The following is a 23614-nucleotide window of genomic DNA, read 5'->3' on the forward strand; positions in this document are numbered from 1 at the left end:
AAAGCGTGCTTGAGTATCCATAAAGATGGAATCACATATGGGGTGTACCATTTGACTGGCTTGGGTATGGTTCTGTGCAGATCCCTTTGCTTAATTATTATTACATTCTAAGAGATCCAACTTCTTGGTAACATTAGAATTCCTACTTAGCTCCTCAGCATTGTTGTGAGTATCAGGAGCAGATGCTGTAACCGACCTTCCAGTGGGTGCTCCTGAAACTCTGTGCATGTTCCTGGCTGATTCAATCCCGAAGTAGGTTTCCCCGGGCCTTCCCAGCTACCAGTTTGCCACCTGAGTCCATGATTTGCCTTGATCTTGCCTAGGGGATTCCCTGGGTTCACATGGATTCTCCAAAACGAAGCATTAGCACTGGAGTCTGGTGGGAGGTCAGTAAAACAAACCATTTAACAAACAGGACGGTCTAATAATGTTTCCGGGTCCACCAAGGCCTAACCTGTGCCTCGAGATCACCTGCCTTGATGCATTTCCAGGTGGAAATACAGTAGTGTTGCTGCTTCTCCTTTTTTTTTTTTTTTTTTTTTTTTTTTTTAAGATTTATATATTTATGTGACAGGCAGAGTTACAGAGAGCACGATGAATTTTCCACCTGCTGGTTCACTCCCCAAATGGCCACGGTGGCCAGGGCTGGACCAGGATGAAGCCAGGAACTCCATCCAGGTCTCCCACAAGAATGCAGGGCCCATTTTACACTGCCTTAATGATAATGCCAGGCGCATTACCAGGGAGCTGGAAAGCAGTGGGGCAGCTGGGACTCCAACTAGGGCTCCTATGGGATGCAGGGGGAGTTGCAGGGGGCTCAGCTTCTCTTCTTTGCCACCTCTACAAAGCTTGTTGGATGGCGTTCACTCCAGTTAGCCTCGCCTGATTTTTTTTAATCTCTTCTCTGTCAGTGCACTCACAGGGCGCCTCAGCCAGGGCACCGGTTCCCGAGTGTGCACGAGGCCGCACCTCCTCCGGGGCGCAGAGCCGGGCCGGCCAGGTGGGCAGGTGCCTGGGCGGGGCGCGCCGCGGTTGGCGGCGGGGCGAGGGGCGGTGGCCGCCGCGGCCCAGACCCGGAAGAGCCGCCGTCGGCCCCGCGAGCGCAACAGGCTGCTTGCCGAGGGAGCAGCCCCGCGATGGACAAGCTCAAGAAGGTGCTGAGCGGGCAGGACACCGAGGACCGCAGCGGTCTGTCCGAGGTGGGTGTGCCCGGTGGCCGCGCCTCGCCGGCCGCTGGCTGCCCCCGGCCCCGGCCCCGGCCCGGGCCTCCGAAGTCCGCGCCGGCGGCTGCGGGCGGGAGAGCCGGGCGGGACTTCCAGGGCTCCTTGGAAAGCAGCTCTGCCCCTCTTGCTTCCTCCCCCTACCCCGCTGCGGGCCTCCGCTAGGACCCCCGACCCGGGGGCGGGAGCGCAGGGGCTTTTTTGCACGGGGCTCGTCGCCATCTGTGTCCTGTTTTGTTCGGCGCCCGGTCAGCCTTCTCAGCTTCATTTCCCGTAAAGAGGGGGCGGCGCTGGAGGGAGAGCTCGGAAGAGAGAGCGAGAGCGAGAGAGCGAGCGAGCGAGCCGGCGTGCAGGCCCTGGGCTGGGGGCGCTGGGCCGAGGCGGAGAGAGCCGCGGCCCGGAAGGTGGCTGCTCCGGGCTGGCGGGGCTGGGGCTTCCCGGTTCGCTGCCCCGCGCCCGCCTCGGCCGCACAACTGGCTCCACGAGCAAACCGCGAACTCCCGGGGGACAGTCCCCCCACCCCCCTGCTTCTCTGTCCACACCGCCTGCGCCTAGGCTCTGCCTGCGCCTTTGTTTATTTTTGATGAGCTCTAGGACCGCACAGCATCGTGCCTCTGTTTTGAGTGCTTTTCATGGCTTTGGTTTCCGTTTGGCGTTCTGGATGACAGCGTTTCCCTCTGCTGTCTGCTGCATTCCGTAGCCTCACTTTTCCCACCTGTGAAGTTAAGGACGTTGTGCGAGGTGATGCACCTGCTGTCGGCTGCGAGCTCGAGTTTTCGCTGTAGCTTGAGTCTGTTTTCTCAGCACGCCGCTTTCCCACTTGGGGGATTGCTGATTTTATAATGCGTGTTGTTCTGTATGTTGCTAGTACCTCCACTCCCTCCGTGAAATCTCAGCGTAAAATCTGTTCTTTGAATCTTTGCTTTGAAGGGGCGAACACTCTAAGAGTCAAGGGTTAGCAAGAATTGAGGTTTGACTTTTTTTTTTTTTTAAAGATTTTTATTTACTTATTTGAGAGGTAGAGTTACTGAGAGAGAGAGAGAGAGAGAGAGAGAGGTCCTCTGTCCACTGGTTCACTCCCCAGATGGCCGCAACAGCTGGAGCTGAGCTGATCTGAAGCCAGGAGCTTCCTCTGGGTCTCCCACTTAGGTGCAGGGGCCCAAGCACTTGGTCCATCCTACACTGCTTTCCCAGGCCATAGCAGAGAGCTGGATCCAAAGAGGAGCAGCCGGAACTTGACCCAGCGCCCATATGGGATCCTAGCAACGCAGGCGGAGGCTTAGCCCACTACGCCACAGCGCATGCCCCAAAGTTTAAAAACAGTTTTATTTATTTATTTATTTGAAAGGCAGGGGGAGAGAGAGAGATCTTCCATCTGTTGGTCCATTCCCCAAGTGTCAGCAACAGTTGGGTGGGCCAGGCTGAAGCCAGGAGCCTGGAACTCCATCTGGATCTTTCACATGGGTGGCAGAACCCAAGTACTTGGGCTATCATACGCCATCTTCCCAGGGTGTGCATCACAGGAAGCTGGATGGGAACCAGGCAGGACTCGGTCTCAGGCCCTCCAGTGTGGGATGTGGGCGTCCCCAGCCTGTTGTGCTTGGGATGACTTGTACACTGGTTTGGCTTTTCTGACATTTCAACACAGCTCCGTTGGTTTTAAAAAATTTATGACCTTGGCTGGCGCCGCGGCTCACTAGGCTAATCCTCCACCTGCGGCGCCGGCACAGCAGGTTCTAGTCCCGGTGGGGGCGCCGGATTCTGTCCTGGTTGCTCCTCTTCCAGGCCAGCTCTCTGCTGTGGCCCGGGAGTGCAGTGGAAGAGGCCCAAGTGCTTGGGCCCTGCACCCCATGGGAGACCAGGAGAAGCACCTGGCTCCAGGCTTCAGATCAGCGCGGTGTGCCGGCCGTGGCGCACCGGCCGCGGCGGCCATTGGAGGATAAACCAATGGCAAAGGAAGACCTTTCTCTCTGTCTCTCTCTCTCTCACTGTCCACTCTGCCTGTCAAAAAAAAAAATTTAAAAAAAATTTATGACCTTTTTTTAATTGGCCAAAGCTCAGGAGTGATTTGATGGGTTCTTTTTTCTTGATTTCTGATCTCTTGTGAAGAAAGGTCTGACACTCATGTAGTTGATCCTCATTGTTACTGAAAGCCTCGTGGCCCCACTGACTGCCCCCAAACTCTTAGCTGTGGGCACTCAAGAGGGAGACCCTTGGGGCACGCATTGTGGCCCCCAGCATTCTATATCTGAAGGCTGGTTCAAGTCCTGGCTGCTCCACTTCTGATCTGTCTTCCTGCTAATGCAGCTGGGAAAGCAGCAGAAGATGGCCCGAGTACCTGGGCCCTGGTCACCCACGTGGGAGACCTGGCTGGAGTTCCAGGCTGGGCCCAGCCCTGGTCGTTGTGGGCATTCGGGGAGCGAACCAGTGGATGAAAGATCTCTCGCTCTCTCTCTCTCTGTTTGCCTTTCCAATAGATAAGAAAATCTTAGAAAAAGAGGGCGACCCTTTCTCCTCCTGAGGACTCTTGGGGGTGATGTGGATATTATGCATTAGAAAGTCTTCATGAGGCAGGGGACGGGCCCTCCAAAGTGCAGCTGGGAAACATAAATGCTGTTTGCTTCTCCCCGGAAGCGGTGGATGCCGTGAAGGGCCTCAATGTGTTGTCAGTGCACACATGTATTAAATCTATGTTACCAAGAGTGGATGCCCCGCTCTCGTTCTGAAATACGAGTCCCTCTGAGTGAGATTCGTTTTGTGTGCTTCTTGTGTGTCCTTGGAACCATCTTGTAGCCGGCAGACGTGTGTTCAGGGCTGTCTTGGCTTAGTTTTTACTGCCTAGGCTAGGTCCTCCTTGAAAACACGGGCACTGATCCAGTGGTGTCGCGTTTTCATGGGCGGCTTCTGGGGGCAGATGTTTGTGTGGTGTGGCGAGCTGGACTAGGAACCGTTAGAAATTTTTTTTTTTTTTTTTTTTTTTTGACAGGCAGAGTGGATAGTGAGAGAGAGAGAGACAGAGAGAAAGGTCTTCCTTTTTGCCGTTGGTTCACTCTCCAATGGCCACTGCGGCCAGCGCATCTCGCTGATCCGAAGCCAGGAGCCAGGTGCTTCTCCTGGTCTCCCATGCGGGTGCAGGGCCCACGGACTTGGGCCATCCTCCACTGCCTTCCCGGGCCATAGCAGAGAGCTGGGCTGGAAGAGAGGCAACCGGGATAGAATCCGGCGCCCCAACCGGGACTAGAACCCAGTGTGCCGGTGCTGCAAGGTGGAGGATTAGCCTGTTAAGCCACGGCGCCAGCCAGAATTTCTTGAAATTCAATTACAGAACCTGGCAGAGGGCACCCGAAGTGAGCACCTTTGATGTCTTTCTTGTAAAGCCAGCCAGCCATCAGAGTATGACTAGGTCTGTCCCCCCTCCCCGCCCCCGCCTCTCCTGGCCGCGCTGATCATAAGCAGCCGTGGGATGATACGTCATCAGTGCTAATTGTACCTCATCTTCCTGAACACACCTTGGGTCCTTAGTCTGGACCGACTGCTTTCTGGGAGTACTGGTTTTGTGTTCTCTATCAAGGATGCTAGACGTGGAAGGTATGAGTGAGAAGGGCTGGGAAGAAAGCAACACCCCATTCTCACCTTCTTCTGGTTTCTCCCTGTTTGCCCAAACAATTCTGAGCCTTGCTTTCTTGGCCAGAGCCCCTCTCCTCTCCACCTCCTGGAGTCAAAAGCACCTTTGTATGTAGCTTCCAGTTGGAATGCTGGTGAGCACACGGCCTGCAGATTCTTCCAGGTGTGAGTTTACCCACTCTAATTCCCAAAATAGTGCACCGGCGTAGCTTTCAGCGACCGTGAATTTAGAGGGACCTTTTACACTCACTGTTTTCCAAAATTGGCATGATGTTTTTCACACTGAGTCCAGTGTGAAGAAGTGGCCTCCTTCTCCGCGCAGGTGACCAGGAGCAAGAACCTGTAACCGCATGTGGAGGGAAACACAAGGGTGAAATGACCCACCCCGGACCCTTGCCCCATTTGGCCAGAAAGGCAGCATTTGGGCGGCTTCAGCTTGAGGGACCTATGGAGCCAAAGTGGTGCTTCCCTCTCTGAAGTGAGAGCCAGAGACAGGTTTTGGTGGAGCTGCTTCCTGTCGCCAGTGGTTTTGAGGTTTATGCGGGCTGGGATCTCACTGTCCTTTTGAGACCTCTACAGGTCTACAGCCTCTTCAGGCTAAGGCTAATTCAACTTTGCTACCAAACCTTATGAGACTTACAGTCTTTTTAAAAAAATATTTATTTATTTGTTTGAAAGGCAGAGCTACAGAGAGGCAGAGAGAGAGAGATGGAGAGAGAGAGAAAGAGGTGTCTTCCATCCGCTGGTCCACTCCCCAAATAGCTGCAACGGCTGGAGCTGGGCCGATCTGAAGCCAGGAGCCAGGAGTTCTTCTGGGTCTCCCACGCAGGTGCAGGGGTCCAAGGACTTGGGCCTTTTTCCACTGCTTTCCCAGGCCACAGCAGAGAGCTGGATCAGAAGTGGAGCAGCTGGGTCTTGAACCGGAGCCCATATGGGATGCCACATTGCAGGCGGTGGCTTTACCCGCTACGCCACAGTGCCAGCCCAGGGCTTATAGTCTTAAGAAAGAGCAGATCCTTTTCAATATCTCTGTTGACGCCAGGTAGTACTCAGGCAACAACCCCAGTCCAGTCCAGTCCTGCCATCATGCTTCTCTCCTACACACAGCTCGGGTCTTTTTCCCCACCCTGGCAAGGCAAGTTCTTTGGTTCTTGCCCGAGTAGGAAGAGGGGTGGCTGGTGGGGTCAGTCATGCTGTAAGTTGAAGACAGACCCGCCTCACGGGGTGCATTTTGGAGCCCATGGAGGTTCTACAAAGCAGACTGCTCAGCGTGGAGTCCAATGGTTCTGCTCTCAGGTCCCTAGATGTGCTTCTGGGTAGGGTCACACAGTGCCAGGAGTTCCTGCCAGTGTTCTGAGAGTGTGTGTGCATTGTGTGCGCGTGTGCGCATGTGCACATGGTGTTGCAGTGGTAGAAGCCCAACTTTCGTTTCAGTATGTGAGTCTATGCGGCAGAAAGGGAACTCTTTTCTGATGACCTAAATTCCTTTCTCCTGGGTGGAGATCAAGCCATTCTGTAATAACACCTGCCACCCCGGGGGAGCCTCTGGTCTCTCTCTGCCAAGCTGCTGGTTGGACGGGAAGTTGGGAGACAGGATTGAAAACAACTCCCTGAGCTGGGGCAGCAAGGCAGAGGGCGCTGTCCGTCTAGTGACTCCTACAGCCTCTGCCGCCACCCGCTTTCCTCCATCGGCCAGGTGGAAGTGGGGCAGGCAACGCCGACCACAGTGTCTGATGGAGACTGTGCTGGCCACACAAGCAGAGCCCTCTGTGGGCATGTGCTGGGCCTGGCTGCCCTGCCTTGCTTTGGTTTCTCCATGGCAACTGTCTGTGTGCAGCTTAGGGGAGCCATGCCCACCCGTATCCGGTGGACAGACTGGGAAGGTCTCTGACGTGGGGAAAAAAGTGTTGAGGCTCTCCTGTTTTCATAGCGTTTTCCTGGAAATCATGGCTTCTCCTGAACTTTGCTCTGGGCAAGAGTCAGAATGGGCAAGTCAATGATTGATTAACTAGGATCTGTCCCACACGTGGGTGACTTGGCTGATGCTGGCATCCTGGGAGCACAAAATCAGCATCAAGGGTGAAGAATGTGAACGCGTCGCCTGGAAAGGACGGGAGCCTTCACCCTCCGAGGTCCCACAAGTGCCACTGCCCCAGCCTGGCTCCCGGGCGTAGGAGCGGGTGACCCGGGCACCCAGCCCCCTGAGCGCCATCTACTCCAGCCTTGCTGGAGGAGCCCATGGCTTCCTGGCTGCTAGGAGGCTTTGGGCAACTCCAGGCGCTGCTGTCCTGCCCCCGTGTTTGTGAAATGGCCTGAGCAGGGCGGCCCCACGTCTGGAGATGTTTAGTCACCTGCAGGGTGAGCTCTTATCAGCTGCTGGAGAGGAGATTCATGTCTGGATCAGAGCTCCCAGCTCTGATAAGAGCTGGATTCCATGACGCCTGTGGCTATGAGCAGGTCGGATTCTGTGTTCCCTGCCTGCCGCAGTACAAGCTAACCCTGCCTCTGGATTTAATTACGTGCTTGGTTTGTTTTTGCTAAGTGTGCATGGACATAATATGAGTGTGTCATTCTTCTTTAAAATTTCAGGTGGTTGAGGCATCTACGCTAAGCTGGGGTACCAGAGTTAAAGGCTTCATCGCATGCTTTGCAATAGGAATTCTCTGCTCATTGCTGGTAAGATCTCCCTCCCGCCGCTGTCTTTCCCCCCAGCCTCCATTTGCTGTGTCTTTACCCTTCATCCACCTCCATTTCTTGTTTGCCCTTCGCTAAAATGCATGAATTAAGAGGAGGGGGAGGTAAGGGAGGCGAGCAGCAAAAGGCTCATCATGGCTGCCTCCCAGCTCCTGGTTTTGTGCCAGGGCTCAGAGGGGCTGCTCATGTCAAATGCCCTGTGCTTTACTTTGCAGGGGACTCTTCTGCTGTGGGTGCCCAGGAAGGGACTGTCCCTCTTCGCAGTGTTCTATACCTTTGGTAACATCGCATCAATTGGGAGGTAACCGGTCGTTAGATGGGAAGGTGGCTGTGGAGTGGGCTTGAGGGAGGCAGTGGAGGAGGGTGCCCAGTACTACCATTGGTTTTAAGAGGAATGCGATAGGATACATTGCATTTGTATCCTGTTATTTCAGAACATTTCATATCTTAGTTTATCTGTGAAACAGCCCTGGGAGAAAGCAGGAACTACGTTACCACTGTGATTCTGCATGTGAAGCAGCTGTGGCATACAGCAGGTGAATGATTTCTGTGTCGTTTACAACGCATTGCTCTCTTTCTACTGTGGTCGGGGGCTGAGTTGAGGGTTCTCAGAGGGCTCGCCAGGCCAGTGGCCATGAGGGAAACTGTTTAGTGTCAGACCATTTTGGACCCAAGTTTCCATCCGAGTGGGCAGGGCGTCTGATGGATCACTTCCTGGAGGTGAGCGGGCCATGTCGTGTGCAGCAGGTGCACAGACATCCCGGGTCAAGCTCATTGTCTAATGACAATGCTCTAATGCTTCAGTGTGGATCTTGCCTCTGCAGCTCCGATTGGTGGCCTGCTCTTTACCTGAATGGCCCCCAGGAGCCTCAACTCAGTTGTCCTTCCCTCCTATCTCCATAAACACCCTCAGGGTCCTGGGAATAAGTTCCCTCTTCTCCCATGTGTTGACTTGTCTTCACTGGTTCCTTCTTCCTTGTCCCATGCTGTTTGTCCCTTACCGATTGACTTTGCTCAGTGGGTGAGCCTGGGTCACCCTGCAGGTAAAAATGCAAGTACAGTGTGGCCCCTGCTATAGCACAGCTCAGTGATCGGCTGGCATTCGGACCCGGCACCATGTGGAAAGAGAGATGCCCAAGGAGCGGAAGCTGGCTGGCCCCACCTGACCTGGGCGGTCCAGGAGGGCTTCCTAGGGAAGCTGAGATTGGAGCTGGCCTTAGCTTTGCCTTGGATCGTTTCCCACCTGAACTCCTAGAAGAGGCTTCTGATGGGTTCCTCAGCCTGCCGTGGGGCTCCTCTCCAGGTCATTTTCTGCTGAGCTCTGGAGCCTCAATTACAGCCCTGCCTAACCCCCTCAAGTGGCTCCCTGCCCTTCAACCTGTGTACGAAAAGGATCCTAGATCTGGCTTCCCCCAGGCCCGGCTCCACACCCCTGTACTCCCAGCCAGGCTGCAACCCTCGTATTTCTCCCAGCGTCTTTGTGCTTTTGCTGGGACTGTTTGCTCCACTTGGAGTGTTGTCTCCTCAGTACTTCCCCCCCCCCCCCCCCCATTGCTGGGCAGAGGCACAGAGAGGTCTTCCATCCACTGGTTCACTCTCTAATGGCCACAACGGCCGGAGCTGGGCTGATCCGAAGCCAGGAGCCTGGAGCTTCTTCTAGATCTCCTACGTGGGTGCAGGGTCCCAAGCACTTGGGCCATCTTGCACTGCTTTCCCAGCACATTAGCAGGGAGCTGGATTACAGTGGAGCAGCTAGGACTCTAACCGGTGCCCTTATGGGATGGCGGCACTGCAGGTGGCAGATTTACCCGCTATGCCGTGCCGCAGCGCCGGCCCCAAGTGACCTCTTCTGTGACGCTTTCTCTTACTCCTCCTCCCCAGGATTGGTGACTTCCCCCTCTGTGGCTCTTTGTATCCCATACATACTTACGAGACACACAGGTAGAATTTTATCACAGTGACGGTTACAAGTCTGTAAGCCAGTTGAAAGGGGCTGTGCCTGTGTTTTTCTGGTCCTCAGTTGTACCCAAATGTAGCTCTGTGTCTGGCTGAAATGTTAGCCAAATGGTTGAGTGCATGATTCCAGCCACCTTCTTACAACTTAATTTATTAATGCTTGTGGCAATCAAATGGTGGCTTTCAGAGCCATCTAATGTTGCCTTTAAAGCTTTCTCAAGCGTTAACTTTTGTGGAGGGGGTGGTTTGTGTTAGACAGTGTAGGTTCCAGTGGGGCTGGCGCTGTGGCATAGCAGGTAAAGCCGCCGCCTGCAGTGCCGGCATCCCATGTGGGTGCTGGTTAGAGTTCCAGCTGCTCCACTTCTGATCCAGCTCTCTGCTATGGCCTGGGGAAGCAGTGGAGGATGGCCCAAGTCCTTGGGCCCCTGCACCCGCGTGGGAGACCTGGAAGAAGCTCCTGGCTCCTGGCTTCGGATTGGCGCAGCTCCAGCCATTGTAGCCATTTGGGGAGTGAACCAGCAGATGGAAGACACCCTTCTCTCTGCTTCTCCTCTCTCAGTGTAACACTGACTTTCAAATAAATAAGTAAATCTTAAAAACAAACAACAGATAGTATAGGTTCTAGGTTCTAATACATAGTCTAGACTGAGCATAAATATATGCATGTGTTGTTTGGTCCAAAAGATTTGCTATTTAGCAGATCCCAATGGACAGACTCTTCAGAGCACCACGTAGGGAAATATTAGAGGGAACAGACTGCTCTTTCCAGCATGCATCCAAGAGCTCATGGTTTTACCTGTAAAAGTTTGCTGTGTTTAGTTTTTAAGAACAGCCTTGGCTATTGCTTCTCGTTCTGTATAGGCTGGAGGTACACTCTGAGCTTGGACACTTGAGCTGAGCGTGCAGCCTTGAATTCAGGTTGGAGCTTGATGGCGCTTCAGAGAGAAGCAGAATTTTTTTTTTTTTTTTTTTGGTATTGACAGCAGTAGCTGATTCCGTCTGCTCACTGGCCGGTGTTAAACACTGCCTGTGGAGAGCCACCATAGGATGATGCCGGGTGGGCGTTTCCTCAGGGTTCCAGAAGCACAGCCCGAAGCTGGCCCTGGTGTGTGGCGTGTCAGGCGTGAAGCAGTGCTTCATGGGTAATGCCGCTTTCTCACCAGCCAGCTCGCAGGTCTTTCTGAGCTTGGGATCCAGTTGATGTGGGTTGAGTGTCAGCTCCTGGGGTTCTTAGCTGCGTGGTCTTGCATAAATAAATCAACTTTTCTGAGTTTCATCTTCTCATCTCTAAAATAAGTGTGATAATACCTCACTCGCACAGGTGTTGAGGAGCTGCTGTGAGGTAAGGTTTGCAATATCTGACATTCAGCAAACAGTTGACAGATAATAGACGAAGTTATCATCATGGAAATTACTCCCTGGAGATTATGAAAGAAAATGAAACGTTCTGCTTCTTAACACAACTAACCAGGGCTGTAGATGTGTTTTTTCTTTAAGTTGCCTGAGCCTTGTTGGTTGGTTGGTTTCTATGGATAGGTGGGGTACAAGGTGGGCGTCAGGGAAAGGGGTCCTCTAACCTGGTGGGCTGGCTGGGACTGTGCGTTTACAGCTGAGCTCTGTCATGTGCTCGTCGGGTGGCCTTGAGTCAGGAACCCCTGGGCTCCTCTGGAAAATCAGCGTGATAACTGTCCCTATCCTATAGGTTGTTAGAATAACGTATAAAAGATGCTCTGTGTTAGCTGCTGTTGCTGCCGTTACTGCCACAGGAAGTCTGGGAGTGGTGACTCCGTGTGCCTGGTGTGGTTCTGTCTGTTCTGATCAGCTCGTGTGTGTTTTCTCTTAGTACCATCTTCCTCATGGGACCTCTGAAGCAGCTCAAGCGCATGTTTGAGCCCACGCGTTTGATTGCAACCATCATGGTGCTGGTAAGGCCTGCTTTTTAGTTGCATTTCTCAAATGATTTGGAATTTTTTCCCTCTTAAACCCAAGGACCTCTATCCTTTTTCCTTTTGTCTTGACCTGACTTATAATTCTGTAAACATAGGGCAGAGGGAGAATTCTTCAAATAATCATCACGCCCCTTTCCCCCTCTGCGTTTCAGTTGGGGTCAAGGTACTAGCAGTTCTACATAGAGCCTCTAGAGGGCGATGCTCGTCACATAAGCCCAACTGCTAGAGTTGTAAGTTGTAACTCAGAAACACAAGGTTCATTCTCTAGGGTGGCCTCCAGCCTTTGGGAAGAGCTGCTTATTTGCTCATCATCATTTGACATTGGGATCATATTTCCTCAATTTCGCTGGCCTTTCTGTGTGGCCCGTCTTCCTTGTGCCCTGCTCTGACAGCAGTGCCTGCAGGTTTTCCACGTCTGCTTGTCCCATTTGCCCAGAATGCCTCTCCCTTCTTTGGCCCTTACTCTCCTGTGTGGCGTCAGGATCATTCCAGACCGCCTTCTGGACTCATGATCATTGGTGTCAGGACATTTGCAGCTTGATTGACATGCTTTCATTTTAGCATCATCTGTGTATACCTCATTTGTCCTCCTAGGTCGATTCTCTGAGGCCATGACCTCGTCTGCCACGTAGTTTGTTTGCTCTCAGAGCACTGATCAAAAGGCCGGACATCAGGAACCATTTAAGATGTATTTCCTGAGTAGTTACTGTACAGAAAGAGGCAGACAAAAGGCATGGCTGGCGGCTTGGACACCCGTTGTTTGTAGACAGCCCCGGGTGTAGATGCACAAATCTCTTGTAGAAAGAACTCTCCAAGAGAGGACTTAGGGAAGTGTTAGGTGGCCTGTGAACTGAAAGCTGGCTTGCTGACTGTGAGATTGACATCTCCTGTTGAGGTAGGTCCTCACATGCCCTTTCTACCCCAATGTTTGGCAAGAGTTCAAATTCAGAGGTTTGTCTTAAACCATGGTGTCCTGTCATCCTGTAACTTAGCAGACCTAGGAAGATTTAAAGTGAGCAGTGCACTTGCCACTTAGGATAACTTTGGAACAAATGTCATGTTGTTGAAATAGTTGCAGAATTAAAAACTTTGGACTTAATTAAGTTTCCGTTAGTGTGTTTGAATAAAAAGATGGATGGATGAATGGGTAGACCAGAAATGTGATTTTATTCACTGGGAAGAGTTTTTTTTAAGAAGACTTGAAAGGAGAGGAGAGGTGCATCTTTTTTTTAGTCTACATCATACTGTATTGATGAGTTTGATTTCATGAGGATTCATTTTTAAAAGATTTACTTGTTTATTTATTTGAAAGGCTGAATGACAAAGAGAAAAGGGGAGGGAGAGACAGGTCTTCCATCTGCTGGTTCACTCCCCAAGTGGCTGCACTGGCTGGGGCTGGGCCAGGCCGAAGCCAGGAGCCTGAAACTCCACCTGGGTCTTCCACGTGGGAGGCAGGGGCTCAGGTACTTGAGCCGTTATCCACTGCCTTCCCAGGCACGTTAACAGGGAGCTGCATCTGAAGTGGAGCAGCTGGGATTTGAAGCAGTGATCTGATATGAGATGCCGGTGCCACAAGCCACGATACTGACCCCTCATGGGGATTTTAACTCTTCTGCTAAATGTGGGTACTCAGTGGGTTAAATGCTTCGAAATGAGGTTCTGTTTGATCGCGATGATAATCAGAGAATCAGATTACTGTGGACCAGCAAGTATTGTGAATTTATCAAGACTCTCTCCTGTTTTATTTTTGATTTTTGCCATGTCGTCATCGCCATTGTATTCTATAATGTGTCCTTTCTCCTTGCAGGTGTGTTTTGCACTGACCCTGTGTTCTGCCTTTTGGGTGAGTGTCTGTTTTATCTTCCCTTAACCTTTTTGGCTTCTGCCCCTCGTCACACACTTCCTGTAACTATATCATTTTTCTTTCAGTGGCATAACAAGGGACTTGCGCTCATCTTCTGCATTTTGCAGTCCTTGGCCTTGACGTGGTAAGTAACCTTTAAAACCATGTCCTCCCACACAGGCCTCTGACTAATGCAGCCAGGAGAGATGAAACCCACATGCTGCAGTGGGAGGCTTGGGAAAACACAGATGCTCTTCAATTTAAGAATTCTCGATGATGCAGGTGAAGGTAGGCTCCAGAGCAGAAGCCGGGCACCTCAGTGACACTGCCAAGAGACGGTGGTAGTGGTCTTGATGGGCCACCAGAGGGTGGGTGTGTGCTGGCTCATGGATGGTTTTGAGGTGTTCCTGATGTTATTAAACCACAGTGAGTGCAGGGCCAATGCAAGTGTTAACGCGGTGAAAAGATGCTTGTGAGTCAAATGGACAGTAATGAAAAAGGGAAGTGGTCAGAAAAATAAGGACAGAGAATGAATTAGCAGCAGGTGAGGAGCCACGGCTGGTGAAGTAGAAACCCACATGGCAGTGAGCTGGAGGGTCAGTGCACATGCTGGAGGCCTGGTGGCTTCGGGGAATTCGGGTGGCGTCTTGGGAACTGCAGATCTGGGGCCAGACATGGCAGATGGCCTGTTGGGGATCTTATCTTTCAGAACATGAATGGCCCTTTCTTTTTCTTTCCCCCCCTTTTTTTTTTAAAGATTTATTTATTTGAAGGAGTTAGAGAGAAAGAGACAGAGATCTTCTGTCCATGCGCTGGTTCACTTCCTAGATGGCCACAACGATTGAGACTGGTTCAGGCCAAAGCCAAGAGCTTCATCTGAGTCTCCCATGTGGGGGACAGGGGCCTAAGCACTTGGGTCGTCTTCTGCTTTTCCCAGGCCATAGCAGAGAGCTGGATCGGAAGTGGAACAGCTGGGACTTGAACTGGCACCAATGTGAGATGCCGGAACTGCAGGTGACAGCTTTACCTGCTACACCACAATGCTGCACACACTTCCCCCCCACCCCACCTCATTACCCTTTCAGACCTGTGCATCAGAGTGAGAGAGGTGGTGGTGTCTGTGGGATCTATAGCTTCTAGGTCATCTCCGTGAGCCTTTCAAAGTGCATCAAGGAGTGGCACCTGCTAGTAGAGATTCAGTGTAAATGTGGCTGATCCATGATGGAAACAGTGTTTGCTGTATGCCAGGAAAAGGGAGGACCTTGAGAATATAACCCTAAATGTACCTTAAAGCTGACTTTCAGGGTTTACCATATTCATGAGTAAATGAACCTCTTCTGTACCTGGTAAATGTGAGATATGGAGATGATGGTTGTTTTGTTTTTTTAAATAGAACCTGTTTTTCTTCTTTCTTTTTTTGAAGATTAATGAATTTATTTGAAAAGCAGAGCAGCAGAGAAAGAGAGATATATCTTTCATCTACTGGTTCACTTTTTTTTTTTTTTTTTTGACATGCAGAGTGGACAGTGAGAGAGAGAGAGACAGAGAGAAAGGTCTTCCTTTTGCTGTTGGTTCACCCTCCAATGGCTGCTGCAGCCGGCGCACTGCGCTGATCTGAAGCCAGGAGCCAGGTGCTTCTCTTGGTCTCCCATGCGGGTGCAGGGCCCAAGCACTTGGGCCATCCTCCAGTGCCTTCCTGGGCCGCAGCAGAGAGCTAGACTGGAACAGGGGCAACCGGGACAGAATCTGGTGCCCCGATTGGGACTAGAACCCGGAATGCTGACGTTGCAGGCAGAGGATTAGCCTAATGAGCCGTGGCGCCGGCCCAACTGGTTCACTTTCCAAATGGCCGTAGCAGTCAGGTCTGGGATAGGCTGAAGCCAGCAGCCAGGAATTCCTTCCAGGTCTACCACATGAGTGGCAGGTGCCCAAGCACTTGGGGCCGTCTTGTGCTGCCTTCCCAGGTGCATTAGCAGGAGCTGGATCAGACACTCCGATTTGGGATGCAGGTGTCGCAGGCAGTGGCTGAACTTGCTGTGCCACAGCACTGGCCCCAGGGGTCTGGTTTCAGTATTGACCTACACATTTTGGCAGTAGATGTTCAAAGGGCCTGCTGTGATGGCTTATGTTTATGTTTTGGGTTTCTTCTTGTAGAAGAAATTGGTATCCAGACACACACCCCTTTCTTTGCTTTTTTTGGAGCCAGCTTCAAAGGTTCACCGTTTTTGTGGGCTCAGGTAAACGGTGACATTACTGTCAACGCTGGCCTATTCTGACTGTATTTCCTTTTTCTAGGTGTGGCCAACTTAACAGCCTGCCTGACACACAGGGCTTGCTGCCTGCCCTGCGTGCTGAGTTGACAGTGATTTCCCGAGAAACCTTGGGTTGGGTTCTTGAGTAATCATAGCTGGGGCAGATTTTTCAGAGTATTGGTAGTGCTTTTTACAAGTAGTAGGAGCAGGGCAGAAAATGTATCCATGTGAGTAGAAGTTCCATTCTGCTGAGGGTTTGTAAGATGTGATGTGGATTTTGTGTCGCGTGTTTTCAGGATGGGGCCCCCGTGCCATCTGAGTATTTGGCTTCTCTTTTAGATGACCGCTGCTGTCTCTTGGTTAAGGCAGGACCGCAGTGAGGCTGGGGTCACAGAGGTTATCCCCGCAGAGGCCCTGGCTTTCCTTTTGTGGCCACCCAGCTCCATGCACGGCCTGTGTGTGTGCATGCACACGTCAGGCTCAGGAGGGGAGGCCCTGCACAAGTCACCGCAGATGCTCGCAAGCTCGGGTCTCTGTCCTGCTGTGCAGTTATCCGCTCCCTTCAGTGGATTTCATCTTTTGTTTGTTTTTCATTGTAGGTATAGCCTTTCCTTCATACCATTTGCAAGGTAAGACATTTGGAAATGTCATTTCTGTGGTTTGAGGACAGTATATTGGCACAGGGCCTTTTAGTTTTGAAAGTGTGTTCAGAGGGTACCTGCTGTTTTACCTATCTGTACTAAAGTCCTTTGAGCTGGGTAGGCAAATGTTATCTATCTTTTTCACAGGGGAGTGGCTGAGGGTCACCTTTCCACCCACCCTGATTATATGGGGGTTGCTCCAAGTGGAAAATGGAAGTAAGGGATCAATTTATTTGGTGCAAACTACTTGGAAATCCCTGCATAGTTTCCCTGTAATGCACATATTCCATGAACTTTTTGAAGACCCCCTCATACAGCTAATGATGGGTATGGCCCAGGCCATCATTTCCTGGTGTCACAAACCTTATCCTGTGTGCACATTATCATTCTTTCACTCTGTAGATTTGACCAGGTTTTTCCCCCCAAAGTGACTGTTATAACCTTAGCATCATCAAACAAGAAATGGGCATCTCAATCTGTGCTTGTTTTCTTCCAGTATCCCGCTTAGGGGAAAGCATCAGAAGAGGTTATATAAGGGAAGTGAGCAAGGCCAGGACTTCCCAAGTAGCAGAATGACCTTGGGCGACTCTCTCAGCCCCTGCAGCTTCAAATGAGGCATTGGTAACTAGAGTGGGTGGATTAGTCCATCCCCAGAGGCCCTTCCCTGCCCTGAACCTCCTTACGAAAGCACTTTTCATAATGGGCCTCTGACTCTGTTCTAATGCAGCCATTTGGCTTCCATTCTTCTCTGTCATTACCTGTTAACGGCAAGCAAGCTTTCCCTTAAATGTGCATGAGCCTGGAAGGTGGGGAGATCAGTCTGTTTCTGCTGCGTTCCACGTCTGCTGCTGCCAGTGGTTTGGAAGTTCTGGGGAGTGATTGATGAGGCGGGTCATTAAGCTGATCATGTTACAGCTCATCGTGCTAGAAGCTGGCTGTCTTTATGGATGGCCCTGGGAGGACAGCAGTTATGAGTCGACTCCGTGAGGGAAGGCCTGGCCAGTTGTGGGGATGGTGGCTTATCTGAGAACAGGGTGGGCAGGGATGTCCTGAGAAGCCAAGTTTTTATGTGAAGTAAGCCAGAGCACATCATGTCTCAGTAGCCACTGAGGTACTGGCTAAGCTGCCAGTGTTTTGAGTGTATCTGGTGCTTGATCCAGCTGTATAATTTGCAGGGCTCCTTGTTAAAAAATGATTAGGACTTTTAAGATGGCAACATCAAGGAGTTAGTCCAGATGTAGACCCTTCTGAATAGAGGTCCAGGGCAATTGGTCAGGGCTCACTCATGAGCCTGAACTTGCTTGGTGTCGTTCCTCAGGACTTCAGGCTTGCTCTGGATCGGCATGTGTAGGTCTTCCAAGAGAGTAGAGCTGGGAATTCTGTTTGAGGCAGTGAGTTTCACGTGCTAAGCTGAGGAAAATTTCCTATAGCCAGGAGGGAATCACAGTGCTGGGTCCTACCCTTCTGTTTGTAGCTTCCCCTGGAGTAGCTTTTCCCACTTTGTTCCATGAAATGTGCTTATGTGGAAGAAAAGGGGTCTCTGAGCAAGTACCTGGGAAACAGGTTAAGTCTAGTCGGGTGGGTTCCTTGTTGCCTGGCTGTCCCCATCCTTTAACAGGCTGTGTGTGTTGTACACTGCCACGAGGAGCACTTCCTTGGTGACAGAACACTTCCAGTGTAGAACATTTCCTGGGACTACAGTGCAGACCCTATCTCAGGACGTGCAGCCCTAGAGTCGTTAGTACTGAAATGCAGTGTTGTCTCACGGGTACATTAGCTCGCCTCTCCTTCCCTCGTTTGCCTCCCAGTGTCCTTAGCGCAAGTGCAGCTGGGACCCTGGCAGGAGCTATGTTGGGGGCAGGTGGGGAGGCTTGCTGGGAGGGAGGCATAGTTGTCAGGTGCCTGCTTTGTCCTTGCACTCCCTGTACAGACTTCCCAGGGGCAGATGCCTGGGATGGGGCTCTCAGTATGTGAATAAGTTCTCAGTACCTACGGAGACTCCCTGTGCTAGTGAGCTCCTGATATCCCCTTAAGAGTTCCCACCTCTTGGTTAGAATGAAAGAAGCCTCTAATCAGCGTTTGACTCAAGGCGTTCAGTGAGTTCTGTGATTGTGGCTGACATGGAAGTAGCAGTCCTGATTCCCGTGTCTGGAGGCCTGTCCTTTCTTCCTGTTTTACACTGCTTGTGATGATAGCTATCATTTATTACATATCTATTCTATTCAATGCACCAATTCCTACAACTTGTCTGTAGAGTTAGGGGGGGTATCCCCTCTTATAGAGGAGGAACTTGAAACTCAAACAGGACAAGTGACTCATCCAGGTTAATCCTGCCAAGAAGTGCCAAAGCTGCAGCTTGCTGTCCAGTAGGTGTGGTGGCCAGCAAAGTCTAAGGGAACAGTCCTGGGGGTAGGGGGGTGCCATCCAGGGGGTCTGATGTTGCCGTTGAGGCAGTTTCTACTCTGCTGTGTGCTATTCCAGGTGCCCAGCAAAGTCTAAGGGAACCCTGGAGGGTGAGGGATGCTCTCCTACTCATCTTTGTTTTTTCCTTTCCAGGGACGCGGTGAAGAAGTGTTTTACTGTGTGTCTTGCATAATACACTGCCACTTGTGCAAAACTTTGGAAGGCACTGCGGAGCGGAAGTCGGCGGCCTGTTGTGTAAATATCTACTACACCTGTCTTACAGGGTGTGCTTTTTTATCTTGCAGCAGTGTGTTGCTTGCAGTTTGGACATTGGAGGGTTGATTTTGGAAGCAACAGAGTGTTCCTAAACCCAAATGTCTGTAGCACAATACGAGAGGTGGGTTCTGGGTCTTATGGAGTCAGATCTTTCTCACGCACCTGTTTCTTCTTTGATGGTGTCCCACCAAATTCTCATGAATAAAACCTTGTTCAGCAGCAGCAGCTAAGCCTCTGGGGCCAGTGATTCCCAGGTGGTGACAGACAGCCCCACTGGAGATCACGGGAGGTGAAAGTGAGAGACACTGGGGTCAGCAGGGAGTTTGCAGACGTGTCTCTCAGCATGGAAACTGTCCCCACTGCTGCACACAGCAGGGACCTCCTTCTGCTCTGTGTCTGAGAGCAGGTGATTCTGCTGTGCCGTGGAGTGAAGTAGAGAATCAGCACTTTTTCGTGATGGCAGGATTTTTTCTTCCTCTGAACATAGGTATTCTTGCTATTCTAATTCTACAGCTGATGGTGGAATCTATTTTGGAGCATTGAGCACAGACCCCTTACTTTTCTGTGGCCCCCTGTTCTCCTTGGCCTTTACTCTGACCTCCTGGCACTCAGGAGAGAGAGAACAAAGCACACAGAAAAACACTGCTCTTTCCTTTTGGACTAGGGCCAAGGAGAGGTGAAAAATCTTGCTGCTCTCTGCTGTATTTTTTTCATTCATTATTTATATGAATGTTCGCTTTTCAATTGGTTTTATTTTCTGTTCTCTCTAGAGCAGGGCCTGGCGAAAGTAGGTAAAGACAGATCCCTGCTGTGGAGCCAACAGGAAGTAGGTTACCTTTACACAATCCTGGCCTTTGCACTCAGCCTGTGCTGGCAACATGGGGAGGATACCATGGACTGCAGGTCGTTGTGTCCCAGCCCGGTGCCTGCCCAGTGTGTTTATATCTGTGACATAGTGGCCATTGTTATCCCACTGTGCAGTCAAGAAAACTGAGGCCCGTGCTAGTTTCTGAATCCACCAGGAACACAGCTGCAGCAGAGTTGAACCAGATGCTGGCTGCCCCGGCTTCAGACTCCACTACCCAGTGTCTCCCTGTGTGTCTCTGGTTGTGCTTCCTGTAACAATTTTCCTGGTCTTTTTTTTTTTTAATCAGCCAGGCCTTGTGCCTTTCTGGTTGTGGTCTCTGTGTGTCGCTTGTGCCATCTATCTGGCCCTCCCAACCCAGTTCCCCTTTTGGAAGCTTCCTTGGAGTGTGTAGGATGTTCCTTTTTCTCTTGGGTTCACTTTCAGCTCCTCCTTGCCCCTGACCAACGTTAGTGCCCCGTCTTGATCAGCAAGAGTTCCTGGTGCTCCAGGACCTGCAGAGCCCCCTACACTGAAGTCTCTGGGTTTGCCTTTGTGCTCTTTACCCAGGGCCAGCCGGCCTACTCAGCCTCTTGCTCTGGCTGTCTCCTTGCATGTGGCTGAAATCCACCATGGCTGAGAACTCAGACTGACCGCATTTCTCAGGAGCTGGGGAGCTGATGGCCTGATGCGGGCCAGTCTTCTTGGGCCTGTGTAGGCTGTTGGGGGTGCTTGCTGAGGTTCCCAACCTGCATTCACCCAGGGAAGAAAATTATTTGCTGCCCTCTGGCTTCCGTGGGGCTCTTTGGCGTCAGCTCAGACCTGGGAAGGGCTCTGGTGTCAGAAGCGGTATGAAAGAGATCAGGAGCGCTCATGGTTCCTCTTTAGAGTGGGAGTGAGGCCAGGCTGGTCACAGAAGAGCTCCAGCCGGCTTGGAGTAGTGCACCTAGAAGGCTGACCCCTCTGGACTTTGTGGGGCGTGAGGGTGAGGTACCTCTAAGAGTCACCGGGTTGCTACTGGTAGCGGTGGCTCAGTCACGCACTGGTAGTGTTGTGTGGAACAAGTTCTGTAAGCTTGCTTCCGGTTTGTGCCTCTAACAGCAGTGGAGACAGCAGTCCCCACTGGGTCATTGCAGAATGTCGCTGAGTTAGGTGTCGGGTGCTTAGCGTGGGGCCAAGCGTAGAGTCTCAGTGAAGGGGAGGTGTTACCGAGCCCCAGAAGTGCCTGGTAACCCATGAAGGCGACAGGATGAACATTAATCTGTCTAACAAATATTTGGTGCTGTCTGGCACTCTAGACTCTGCCCAGTGTTTAATATTCCCGGTCTCTGCCAGGCTGGTGGGGTTGTCTGCATTGTTATAGAGCAGGAGCAGCCTTGCAGGAAGGGGACCGGCACCAGCTCTCACCAGTAGAGGGCGTCGGGGGTTCCTGGCAGAGAGCAGTCTCTGGTGAAGGCTTCAATCCTGGTCTGTGGCTGGCTTGCTCACACAGCTCTGGTCATGACGGACTCTATCAGGATCCTCTAAACGGAAGTTTTCCTGCAGTTGCCATATGCTGTGGTGGGCTTGTGCAGTCTGTGGGAAGAGGGAGTCCATTTCAGATCTGAAGTCTGTTCCCTAGCAGCAGCACTGGGTCGGTAATCTAGTGGGAGGGACATGGCTGGCAGTGGCCTCCACCCTGACACCTTCGCTGCTGGGTGAGGGAGGGGTCAGTGCATTTCAGGAAGGACAGGAACCTTTAGGGTGACTGTCGGTATCAGCCAAGGGTACACTTGCAGCTGTGTGGGAGCACTGGCCCTGGTGCTCTATTGCCTGGGCCGTTGGCCCTGTGGACACTGCATGGGGAGGAACATTGCCCCCAGACCAGGGGAGGCAGCTTCCAGTCTCCTAGGTGCCCTCCCCGTTCTCCACAGCCCCCAGAGACTGCTTGTTTTTTTTCAGGGTCGTCACGTGTTCTAACTCACTGGCCCTCACCTCCTGTCTCCCTAGCAAAATGGCTCTTGCAGACTGTGCTCTAGGGAGCTATGGGTTGTCCAGCTCTGTGTGGCCACTGTTCACAACCCAGCTTGAGGTGTCTTGTCACTGGGAATGGCGAAACACTGTCCCAGGTTAGCATCTTTGCCGGCTTGCCTGTCGCGGTGCTTGGCCGTCATACAGTGACTTTGAGGATTATCTACCTGAGAGCCACCTCCCTTCTAATTAGCACGTGTTCAGCAAAAGTGATGTCATGACATGCATTCCAAATGAAATTACTTGTTAATTCCACCATCAGAACAGGTAATAAGTGCACTGTACCTTTAAAAAAGGCTTTGGCTGGTTTGGTTTCTGCTTTTGAGGTCCCTGTTGAAGGTGTTGCTTTGCACTGGAAGTGGTGAGACTTAGTGGGATGAGCTTGGGGAATCAGAGGGCAGCCCTGGATTCCCTTTCCCGTGGGACAGGCTGCTCCAGGCCTCCCCACCTCTGCTCACACAACTTCTGATTACAGTCGGCTGCAGGATTACAAATACCTTAAAGGTCATAGCCTTTCCTGAAGCCTCACTTTGAGCAAATAAATTAAAAATCAGAGTTTAAAAGTACGTGAAGCCGTTTGCTAGATTTTAGGGGCATAGTTTTTAAAATTTAAAATCCACGTTTGCTTTTGTAAGCTCAAGATATGCTGCAGTTTATTTTTCAGCTATCATTTTTCAGCCAGTTCATAGACCTTTTAGCTGAAGTTACATACAGACTCATGCTTATATAACTCATGATAAGCTGTCAAAACCTTCAAGTCCAAGTTGTTTAGAAATTTTTCTTTAAAAAGCAAGGTGTGTGTTTTTAGTCAGGTAACCAGGAAAGTGCTGTGGAGTTTATTTGATCACTCAAAGTAGGGTGCTGGGTTCCGCTTTGGTTAGTTCCACTTATACCCCAAATACACAGGTGGCGCCCCCTAGTGCTGCTGCTGCTTAACTTTGCTGTCTATTGGGTTATGTTTTTGGGCAGGAGCTGGCAAACTGTTAAATGGCTTAGGAGATGTACAGGATATTTCTGTAGACAGGATGATCTAAAACCAGGAGAAGCGTTGCTATTTAAAATGAAAGATCAATCTACAGCATTATAATGAACAACAATGTATGTGTTCACAACAAAGCAATGCCACTACGCTTGATCAGCAGACACAAGAATCAAAAATAAAGCAAGATAAAAAGGACATGTGGTCCCTGGTAGAAATGGACTGGCTGCCTGGACTTAGCACCTTGCACAGCAGCTTTCAACATCCAGCTGAGGCTGGAACCTGGGTGAATGTCACGCTTTGCCTCTCAAATGTCCCTAGCACAAGACGTGATACACTGTGTACTAAGTACAGATGAACTTGTGATTTTGTCATTTCCTGAAGCAGACCCAGAGTTTACCTTCGATTCTGTGGCCTTTCTGCTATGAAAAGTGTTTATTTTGCCATTTCCAATGTGTTTGCTCGAATACCGGAATGAAAAAAACAAATCGCTCTGAACTCAGATCTCTGGCTGCATTTGTATATTGTGCTTGTGACCTGGCGTGGGGCCGTTCTGTAGCCCACAGTGAGTTTATATGCCTTCAGAACACTGTGCCTCTTCTCACATGATGAGCTCTTAAAACACTTCGTTAAAACATGAATCCATTTTTATAATTGTAGAGACACACATAGCTAATTTTGAATGCTACTGATTGCATAACTGAATTTTTATATCTAAAAATATATTCTTGAGTATGATTTTTTGTAACTTGGGAATCTATTTCATATAATAAATATTGTGTTCCTTTTACTAACTTATTTAAAAAAGAACATTGCTGGTAACCAAGCTGCCTCTCCCCCACATCAAAATTATGAATTTGCTTATTTTCTTCTCCAATAAATGTTAGTAGAATCATCTTTAATAAATTGAGTGTTGTCTCTTA

The 23614-nt window shown here is 50.9% G+C and overlaps 1 protein-coding gene across 2 annotated transcripts; it reads left to right on the top strand.

Moving 5' to 3' along the window:
- The first annotated feature begins 1059 nt into the window (after positions 1-1059).
- On the top strand, positions 1060-23614 carry SFT2D2 (SFT2 domain containing 2). 2 transcript variants are annotated; one of them, XM_062192708.1, is made up of 9 exons: positions 1060-1199; positions 7434-7520; positions 7754-7839; positions 8006-8074; positions 11338-11419; positions 13251-13286; positions 13373-13431; positions 16138-16167; positions 18736-23614. In XM_062192708.1, the coding sequence occupies exons 1-9, from the start codon at positions 1137-1139 to the stop codon at positions 18773-18775; spliced, it is 552 nt and encodes a 183-aa protein (XP_062048692.1). In that variant the 5' UTR covers positions 1060-1136; the 3' UTR covers positions 18776-23614. The 2 variants fall into 2 exon arrangements, with proteins under 2 accessions (XP_062048692.1, XP_062048693.1); XM_062192709.1 differs by lacking the exon at positions 8006-8074.

This window comes from Lepus europaeus, chromosome 5 (genome assembly GCF_033115175.1).
Source record: "Lepus europaeus isolate LE1 chromosome 5, mLepTim1.pri, whole genome shotgun sequence".
NCBI lineage: Eukaryota > Metazoa > Chordata > Mammalia > Lagomorpha > Leporidae > Lepus > Lepus europaeus.

Excerpts from the sequence above, each read along its gene's own strand:
- SFT2D2 (XM_062192708.1), top strand. The coding sequence starts at position 1,137 with ATGGACAAGCTCAAGAAGGTGCTGAGCGGGCAGGACACCGAGGACCGC. Across the intron at positions 7,840-8,005 it reads AACATCGCATCAATTGGGAG|CCCTGGGAGAAAGCAGGAAC; the intron begins GTAACCGGTCGT and ends TCTGTGAAACAG. Across the intron at positions 13,287-13,372 it reads CCCTGTGTTCTGCCTTTTGG|TGGCATAACAAGGGACTTGC; the intron begins GTGAGTGTCTGT and ends TTTTTCTTTCAG.